This window comes from Dinoponera quadriceps, unplaced genomic scaffold, assembly GCF_001313825.1.
Source record: "Dinoponera quadriceps isolate SergipeBrazil2010 unplaced genomic scaffold, ASM131382v1 scaffold1375, whole genome shotgun sequence".
Lineage (NCBI taxonomy): Eukaryota > Metazoa > Arthropoda > Insecta > Hymenoptera > Formicidae > Dinoponera > Dinoponera quadriceps.
In genome coordinates, this window is record NW_014555442.1 from 19,984 (window position 1) to 29,891 (window position 9,908).

The 9,908-nt window shown below is 43.4% G+C and overlaps 1 protein-coding gene across 2 annotated transcripts; it reads right to left on the reverse strand.

Moving 5' to 3' along the window:
- Window positions 1–6,411: 6,411 nt before the first annotated feature.
- Window positions 6,412–9,894, reverse strand: LOC106744152 (uncharacterized protein K02A2.6-like). 2 transcript variants are annotated; one of them, XM_014618644.1, is made up of 2 exons: window positions 9,131–9,894; window positions 6,412–8,826 (listed from the first exon to the last, which is right to left on the reverse strand). In XM_014618644.1, the coding sequence occupies exons 1-2, from the start codon at window positions 9,771–9,773 to the stop codon at window positions 6,932–6,934; spliced, it is 2,538 nt and encodes an 845-aa protein (XP_014474130.1). In that variant the 5' UTR covers window positions 9,774–9,894; the 3' UTR covers window positions 6,412–6,931. The 2 variants fall into 2 exon arrangements, with proteins under 2 accessions (XP_014474130.1, XP_014474131.1); XM_014618645.1 differs by having other exon boundaries at window positions 6,412–8,790; window positions 9,095–9,894.
- Between the last annotated feature and the right edge of the window lie 14 nt (window positions 9,895–9,908).

Sequence of the window (9,908 nt, forward strand, 5' to 3'; positions counted from 1 at the left end):
TCGTATCATGACAGGTGATGAAAAATGGATATATTTTGAGAATCCTAAGCGTCAGAAATCATGGGTGAATCCAGGCGAACCATCGACATCCACTGCAATCGCTTTGGAAAGAAGACAATGCTCTGTGTTTGGTGGGATCAGAAGGGTGTAATCTATGAGCTGCTAAAACCTGGTGAAACCGTTAACACTGATCGCTACCAACAGCAAATGATCGATTTAAATCGAGCATTGGGTGAAAAACGACCGGAATATGGAAAAAGGCAACAGAAAGTCATTTTGCTCCATGATAATGCCCCATCACACACAGCAAAACGGGTCAGGGAAACGATCGAGGCGTTCAGTTGGGAAATACTAACGCATGCGGCTTATTCTCCAGACTTGGTTCCGTCCGATTATCATCTATTCGCATCAATGGGACACGCACTCGCTGAACAACGCTTCAATTCGTATGAAAATGTACGAAAATGGCTCGATAGCTGGTTCGCTTCGAAAGAAGAAATGTTTTTTGGCGTTGCATTCATAAACTGCCGGAGAGGTGGGAAAAATGTATAAATAGCAATGGACATTATTTTGAATAAAATATTTTTCATCATTTTCAAACAACAGACGTGTAATTTTTACAAAAAAATTCCGGTTTCATACTTCTACACCTGGTATATATTGAAATATATTTCTTTTATTTAAAGAATTTTTATTTCTTTAATTTTCTTTCAGTGTGTTGTATCTTGAAATAGACATAAATATTCTGAACTTTGAACTTCGAACCATGAACCTATCTCTAGGTTCAATAACTGTCATATATTTGTAGATTAGCCGAACTCCGAACGAAAAAGTCTTTTACCGTTTTGCAAATAACACGCAAATTTTTTGAGTTAATTAAGGGATCAGGTTAATACAACGCTTTAAACAGAAGCGTATTTTTTAGGAATTAATTTTGCAAAAATTAAACAACCGAATGTTTTATAACTTTACATATTTATTTTGTGAGCGCGAGAGTGACATTGTAGACAGCGTACCAGTCTGCTACATTAGAGTTGCTGGATTCAATTCCTGGTAAAGCCAAACAAATTTTCATACGCTCGTGGCTCTTCTTCGATGGTCTGGTGATCCATTAAGAATATTTATGTCACGGAAACTTCTCTCTAAAAATTTGTTGTTCGTAATCGGCGTTTAATCTGTTCGTCCCGTAAATGCGTGTGTATAATTTGCATTTGTATAATCTGCGCAACACATGTATAAGTAAGAGGTTAGTCCTAGGCCCTACATAGGTAGCACCATTGATGATGATAATTCATTATGTAACTATTATACTATATTTATAATTTTTTATTAGAAAAATCTTATAAACATATGAGTAGCATATGTCTAAACACATGATTGCAAAAAGTGCCGCTGGAATCGACGGAAAAAATACTTTCAGATGACTAATCTGTTCTAGTTATTTGAAATAAAAAAAAAATATCTTAATATGCTGGTAGATAGAAGATGAACCAAAATTTAAAATTGAAGGATGGAATTGCAGAAAAATTAAATTACTACTACCTGTTTGAAAATCGAATATCAGATTTTCGCATTACAAAAAAAAGTAATTATTTTAATAAACTAAACATATTCATCTTCCCAAAATTAAAAATATATTCGCAATTAACAACCGTGTTTGGCTTAGACTGCCCCATTCTTATTTCATATATTTGAATATTTATTTAAACGTTTTTCTGATTTTTCTAAGTTCATCCTCCAATGACACGTGTCTACTGAAAGTAAATGCAGTTTCAAGTTCATCGGTTATGTTTCAAGTTGTCTTTCTCGTCAGTTTGAAAAACCTTTCGAGAAAACTTGTTTAAAGTTTAACGAGAGTTTCTTCAGATATAATAATTAAAATTTTGCAACTAACATTTAAACGGATATTCTTGTATCCATGCATTAAATCCTCAGCTTCTTCATATAATTTATTTTAGATAACTAATTCTTTTTTTCTTGACTTTTTTGCTTCCTTGATATCTCGGGATATACGCAGTCTCGCGATTTTGAATCAATGCTTATCTTTGTTACTAGTGAATATCTACCATTGCGGCATGATTATTATTTCCATTATTTGGAACATTTACAAAACGTAAAGATATCCATTATTATTAGGTACTGAAAAAAGTTCGTGCGGTTTCCTTCTTAGCAATGAATTGAAGTCGGATTTCTATCAGTAATTCGCATGTATAATATATGAAATTGGAATCAACAGGAAGCTACATTAATGTCAGTATTGTAACGGTGTATCGCGCACTGAGAACCCCCGTGGTCCGACCGCCCAACAGTCAGGCCACTACTGGCGCTTTGCGCCACATTAATTTGCCATACTAGACGCACATGCGACGCACGTGAGCAACAACACGCCGTGTTAGCATTTTTGGCAAACAACAAACAACGCGCCGTTCCTAAGCAACGGCACGGCGAAACCGATGCGAGATCGATATATAAGGACGCTCCGTCGTAAGAAGAGGGCCGAGGGCCTTCCACCGAAGTCAATCAGATCGCTAAGATCGAAGACTGCTCCGGATCCCAATTCCCAGATCGAGGAGCCGGGACGGTGCGTTCGCCGCCTCTGCCTCGTGTCCGCAGCCTTCAGATACGACTATCCTTCCTACCGGCAAGAACGAAGTTGTGCGAGCGCAGACCCTTCCGTGGAAGTCGTGGGCGCCGGGTCTAAGAACTACCCGGGACAGTGTGTTCGCTATCTCAATCGGGATCTCCCAGTCCTCTCGCTCGTCGGCTAATCGGCTCGGGGAACACAACGAGTCGGGATTGGTGCATTCGTCGTCTCCACCGAGTACTCTCCGCCTCGTCACCTCGATTGACCGATCAAGGAATCAAAAACCGGGGCAAGCATGCGTTCCGTGCGCTACGTAAACGAGATCACCGAATTGATCTCTCCGCCGTATACCGCGCCAAACGGACAGGCGACCAACCGACGCGTGGACAGCACAGCAATGCTGCGCCCGTTCCTTGCCGACGCGTAGGTTGTGCGCGTCACTGTCGAGCAAGTCGAACATTGAGGTGCGTACCGCCGTGTGCACCCTGCCCGTGACACAATGTTCGCTTACCGATTAAAAGCGAGATCACCGAATTGATCTTTCCGCCGTGCTAGACGGATCAACGGCCGACAGACGCGTGAGACCCGCAGGTAAACATGACGCCTGCTCCCCGCCGCCGCGCTGGTCGCGTTCGTCATTGTCTAGCAAGCTGCGAGCCGTGTGTACATCGCCACATACACACGGCATCTATTTTGTTTTGGGCGAATTAACACACCGAAATTCCGATCTTAACCGAAACGTATTTCCACGAAGCATGGGACGAGAGAAGCAATCAGAGCTGGGGGTACTGTGATGCTGTGAGCACTTGAACATCTCTTTAATAAATGCATTGCTGAGAAAAAAGTTCTATCAAATGGGCAAATGCTGCAATTGTAATTTGGTGCAAGAAAGGTCCATGTGATCTAACGGACCTGAAAAATTATAGACCTATTAGTCTCCTATCCCATCCATACAAGCTGTTTATGAAAATTATAATAAAACGATTAAAGCCAATGCTGGATTTCTACCAATTGCGTGAACAAGCAGGATTTGGGACAGGCTATGGCACTAACGACCATTTGCAATTAATGAAGACGTTGATTGAAAAAAGCTTTGAATACAATAAACCACTTGTATGAACTTTTGTCGATTATGAAAAGGCATTTGATAGCATAGACCAAGAAAAGATACTAGCCGCTCTAGCGGAAGCATGCATAGACTATAGATATTCGGCATTTATAAAGAATATATATAAAAACGCTAAGCGTGCGTTAAACTTGGGATAAACACAAAAAAGTTCAAGATGGGAAGAGGAGTACAACAAGGCAATAACATGTCTCTAAAACTATTCACGACTCTTCTAGAATATATGTTCAAAGAGATATAATGTGAAGAAAGTGGGTATAAAAGTAGATGGGAAAAACTGATCTACCTACGATTTACAGACGACGTCGTGATTATTAGCGATAGCATGAACAAAGCAAATGAGATGGTAAATGAATTAAATGCAACATCACGTAAGGTTGGTTTAAAAATGAACCTAGAAAAACTCAATTTATGATAAGTCAGTAACCAAATCTAGTTTCTAGTCAACCAGTGAAAGTAGAGGATGCATATATTAAGCAGGTCCACGCATATAAATACTTAGGGCACGAAATCCGTATAGGACGAGATAATCAAACTACGTAACTGAAGAAAAGAATAGGTTTAATGTGGATCGCTTTTGGGAGATTGAAAAAGGAAATATTGTATGTGGGAAAAAGTTCGTGGCGTTTTTTTAGTAAAATTCAAGTGTTTATCTTAGAGTATTAAAATCAATTTATCCAAACCAAATATGCTCTATTATTTTCGATAATATTTTACCATTTTTGGGGCAGAGCCATAATCCCATCGCGATAGAACTTTTGTAGTTTTTGTCGAAAAACTGCTTCAAGTGATTTTCATAAGCCTCTTTTGAAACCAGATTTACACCATTAAGGTAATTCTGCAGTGACCTAAACAAACGATAGTCTGAGGATGCTATGTCAAGACTATACGGTGGATGCATCAAAACTTCCCAGCCAAGCTCTCGCAATTTTTTCGGAGTCATCAATGATAACTCCGATCGAGCGTCCGATTGTCGCGATGAAAGGCGTCATTCCTCCTATTGAACAATTCTGGACGCTTCCTCTCAATTGCTAGTTGTAATCTCTCCAGTTGTTCACAGTAGAATTCAGAATTAATTGTTTGACCGGGCGGCAACAGCTCAACAGTGAACGATTTTCTTCTAATCCCACCATACACACATCACCTTTTCAATCCAAGTTTTGCGATTGCTTGCGCCTTCTCTTCTTCCTTTGTCCACAATCTTTTTCAAGTTGAACTGTCGTACATGACCCATTTTTCATCACCATTTATCATTCTCTTCAGAAATGGCTCGATTTCATTCTGCTTTAGTAGCGTATCGCAAGTGTTAATTCGGTCCATCATGTTCTTAACACTCAATTCGTGAGGAACTCAAATATCGAGCTTCTTTTTGTATACAGCTCGTGATTCAAAACTGTTTTGTGTCGATGCGTAGTTCACTGGCAATCTCTGCACTGCTCACATGCTTATCACGCTCAACTTTTTTCATGATTTCATCGGACTTTTCGGTGATTGGTCGACCGGAGTAAGGTTTATCTTTGACATCGAAATTTCCAGTACGAAAGCGAGCGAACCATTTCCGTGCTGCTGATAAAGTATCTTCACCATAAACAGCACAAATTTTTTCACAAGCCTGTGCAGCGTTCTTGCTTTTATCGTAGTGATACTGTAAAATGTAGCGAATTTTTTCCATATTTATCTCCATTTTCAAAATAAAATAACTTTTGATCCATTTCACAGATTTCAATCTTTTCGGCTCAAAACAAAGATTGATATGTCACGCGCGTCTAGTGTTGCCAATGCGATTAATAGTTACCGACTACTGAGCAAGTAATGCCATCTAATGCCAAACGCCATGAACTTCTTCCCATACCCAATATTTAGTGCAGATGAACCAATATGTCTAAAGAGGAAAGTATATAACCAGTACGTCCTCCCTGTACTCACCTACAGAGCGGAAACGTTAACACTCACGAAGAAAACCATCGCTAAGATACAGACGACACAGCGAGCAATGGAACGTTCCATGTTAGGAATAATGCTAATGGATAAAATTTTCAACAAAAACACCCGAGAAAGAACAAGGATCACAGACGCAGTGTGAAGAATAGTCAGACTAAAGTTGAATTGGGCGGGACACGTGGCGAGAATAACATACGGAAGGAGGACTAAAGGACTCCATCTTGGAATGGCGATCAAAATTTGATGCTTGCAGAAATAACGGAAGACCTCTTACTAGGTGGGCTGATGATATTAAGCGTATCTCAACGAACTGAATATAAAAAGCACAAAATCGTGAGGAATGGATATTTTTAAGGAAGGTCTATGTCCAGTCGTAGACATGACAGGCTGTGTGATAATGAGTCAAAACAATGCATAACAAACCGAGATTGGATCTCTGCTAATATTTTCAAGATACTACAAGAGAGAAGAAAATTACTAACAACCCGTTTAAATAATATCGAAACGATAAACGAATATCACAGATTGTCATCGACCATCTAAAAGAATAGCAGAAAAGATGAAAACAACTTCCTAAACAACCTTTGCGCAGAAATCCAATTTCATGCAAACCGCCTTTATTCTGGAGACGCGTTTCACAATATCAAGCAGATCACAAAGAAATTTAAGCCCTACACATGGTATATCAGAAATGGTGTGGAGGTTTAGAAGGGATAGCCCGGGAAGAATCTAGGCATGTGCCCACTGAGTACTCGGCACAGAGATTAAGAAAGACTCCTTTATTTCGTAGAGAAACACTAGAACGATGCAGCTCTAACGGCGGGCTAGTCTCCACTGTTTTACTGCCGTACAGCGACAAAAGACTAGCCGTGCAGTGACAAAAGACTAGCTCGCCGGCGTGTGGTGGGGGGCGAGCTCGCATGCAAGCGAGATAGAGCATAGCCGTCACATACACTCCCCTGCCAGTGTTAAAAAATTATCTTATGTTAATTTTTAACACGAAAAAAATGATACGCAAAGATACAGAAGAAATTGTCTTACACTAAGAAGGGTACTTATAGTTAATAATTCGGTACAAAGCACCTGAGATTATTCTATTTCGACTAGAAATCGTACCGGAAGTGAAGACTATCGCCGTTAAATTAACGCGAAACTTTGCGAAAGAGTCGCTTGTTTAATTAGGATTACCCCGATAAATATTTACAAAATAGTATATTAGTAACGGAGTGGAAGAAAATAAATAATTATGCTCGAGTTCGAAAAAGGAAGACGCGTCACGATCACAGAAGTCTTCTCTTAAGATTGAAGCGAACATGTTTAATCGGACCTTGCACCGCACTGATATTTGTGCTGGTTTTTTTCTTGAGAATAGACGGTACAAACTTAGTTTTTCTATCTGCCGGAGGAGCAACCGAGGTAGTGTGCTGCTGCTGCTGGGTTGCCTGCGGAGAGACCGCGTTATGATGCGAGAGTAGGGTCTGCTGCCGTGTAGGAGAAGGCTGCGGCGCCGCAGGTGAGAGAGTAGGTCGCTCTGTCTCAGTGGTGGAAGCAGAGCCTTGTTGCGAAGGGCGGTGCGAAGGAGCTTGCAGTGTCACCGGAGAGGAAGAGCCACCGGAGTCGAGCGTAGCGGCTGGAGGCGTCGCCAAGAGCTCCTCGCAAAACAAGAAAGCTGGTTTTAGATTCTCCACGCTGACGTTGGCTGAACGACCGTTAATGTCGATTTGAAAAACTCTGTCGTCGATCCTCTGAATAACCTTGTGAGGGCCAGAGTATGCCTGGTTGAGAGTGTGCTTCTTTGCATGATTTCTCAAATAGACATGCGACAAGATGTAGAAAGACTTGTAGACAAAGATGTTCTGTTTGCAATGGTGGGAAGTCGACACAGGTCTGAGTTGCTGCATGTGAGATTTGAAAGGAGCTAAGAAGAAGGCGTGGTCCTCCGGATGCTGCTCATCTATGAAGAACTCTCCTGGTAAACGTAGAATGGAGCCGTAGAGGTATTCCGCAGGGGAAGCCTTGAGATCTTCTTTGTAAACAGATCGCAGACCCAAAAGTACCGTCGGAAGTTTTTCTAGCCAGTCCTGAGAGTCGTGACAGCGCAGAGCTGTTTTCAGGACACGATGCCAGCGCTCAAGGATGCCGTTTGGAGCAGGGTGGTAGGGCATCGTCCTGATGCGCTTACCTCCCAGCAGTTGAGCGAGAGCGTTGAAGAGAGCAGATTCAAATTGCAAGCCTCTGTCTGTAGTGATGAACTTTGGATAGCCAAAGCGTGCGATCCAGCTGCTGTAGAAGTGCGTGGCCACGTTCGCGGCCGTGATGTTTTTGAGAGGAATGGCCTCCGGCCAGCGAGTGAAGCGATCTACCAATGTCAGTAGGTAGGTGTAGCCCTGGAAAGGTGGCAGCGGGCCCACCAAATTTATATGAATATGATCGAAGCGCTGATCCGGATTCAGAAACGTCTTGAGCTGCAAGTGCACGTGCCGACCAATCTTAGAGCGTTGATAATGCTCGCAGGCGCTGGCCCATCTGGTTATGTCTTTCGACATAGAAGGCCACACGTAGCGTTGTGAGATGATCTTGGTGGTGGCGCGACCTGAAGGATGAGAAAGCGAATGAGTGAGGTCGAAAACTTGCCTCCGGAATGTTTCCGGCACGTAAGGCCTGATGTCGTTTTGTGAGACGTCACAGTAGATCTCTAAGTTCTCCGGTCCCAGCGTGAGCTTGCGGAGTTTCAGAGAAGTGATAGCGCTTGTAAGAACGTGCTGCAGCTCCTGATCTCTAGCTTGTGCTTGCGAGAGTTCTGCAAAATCGAGCATTGTAGAGAGTCGAAGGGCGTCGACTTGAGGAGGAGAGCCATTCTGTAGGCAGACGCGTGTGCAGGACCGCTGGAGCTTGGATTGACAGCGTCGGAGTTCGGCGCAGGCTCGTCGATCCGAGAGAGAGTCCGCCACGACGTTGGATGCACCGGCAATGTGCTGAATGTCTGTTGAAAATTGCGCGATGAAGTTGAGCTGGCGAAGCTGCCGTGGTGAGGCGTTGTCCATTTTCTGCTTAAATGCAGAGAGGAGAAGTTTCTGATCGGTGCGCAGAGTAAGAGGGTAGCCCTCGATCATGCCTCTGAAATGTTTAATGGACAGAAATAGAGCGGTCAACTCTCGATCATAAGCCGAATAACCTTGCTGCGTGGGCGAGAAGGACTTCGAAAAGAATCCAAGAGGCTGTCCCTGGTCCTGCACCAGCTGTTCGAGAACCGCTTCAGCCCTAGTGTTGGAGGCATCGGAGGAGATTCTGAGCTGTGCGCCAGAGCAAGGATGAGCCAAGAGAGCCGCATTCGCAAGAGCCTCTTTGCATTGATGAAAGGCCGAAAGCGCTGCATCGCTCCAAGGAACAGGACGCATGTCTTTTTTCTTGGCGCCCAGAAGCAGATGATGCAGTGNACAGAAATAGAGCGGTCAACTCTCGATCATAAGCCGAATAACCTTGCTGCGTGGGCGAGAAGGACTTCGAAAAGAATCCAAGAGGCTGTCCCTGGTCCTGCACCAGCTGTTCGAGAACCGCTTCAGCCCTAGTGTTGGAGGCATCGGAGAAGATTCTGAGCTGTGCGCCAGAGCAAGGATGAGCCAAGAGAGCCGCATTCGCAAGAGCCTCTTTGCATTGATGAAAGGCCGAAAGCGCTGCATCGCTCCAAGGAACAGGACGCATGTCTTTTTTCTTGGCGCCCAGAAGAAGATGATGCAGTGGAGCTAGAAGCGTGGCGTCGTCCTTGATGCAACGACAGTAGGCACTGACCATGCCAATGAAGCGTCGCAAGATGAAGAGAGTCTGGGGCTGCTCGTAGTCGAATACAGCCTGTACTCTATCTTGAAGAGGTCGGGAGCCCTGCGCCGAGATCTCGTAACCTAGGAAGGTTATGGAGCTGACGGCAAAGATGCACTTCTCCAGGTTGATGAGGAGACCATGGTCCTTAAGGCGCTGAAAAACCAGCTGCAGATCCTGGAGGTGTTGAGAAATGCTGTCCGAGGCTATGAGAATGTCGTCGATGTAAGGAAAGGCGCTGAGACCCCTTAGGACATCGTTTATCTTGCGTTGGAAGGTCTGCGAAGCATTCTTAAGACCAAACATGGTTACCGTGAACTCGAACAGACCAAAAGGAGTGATGATGGCCGTTTTCGGAATGTCCTCCTCAGCAATGGGAATCTGATTAAACACTTTGAGGAGGTCTATTTTGGAAAAGATAGTCTTGCCATGCAGAAAAGC

Bases quoted from the DNA above. Each gene is read 5' to 3' on its own strand.
- LOC106744152 (XM_014618644.1), bottom strand. From the start codon at position 9,773: ATGTTTGGTCTTAAGAATGCTTCGCAGACCTTCCAACGCAAGATAAAC. The intron at 8,827-9,130 runs GTTATTCGGCTT...CCACGCAGCAAG, and splicing joins CTTCTCGCCCACGCAGCAAG to GTTATTCGGCTTATGATCGA.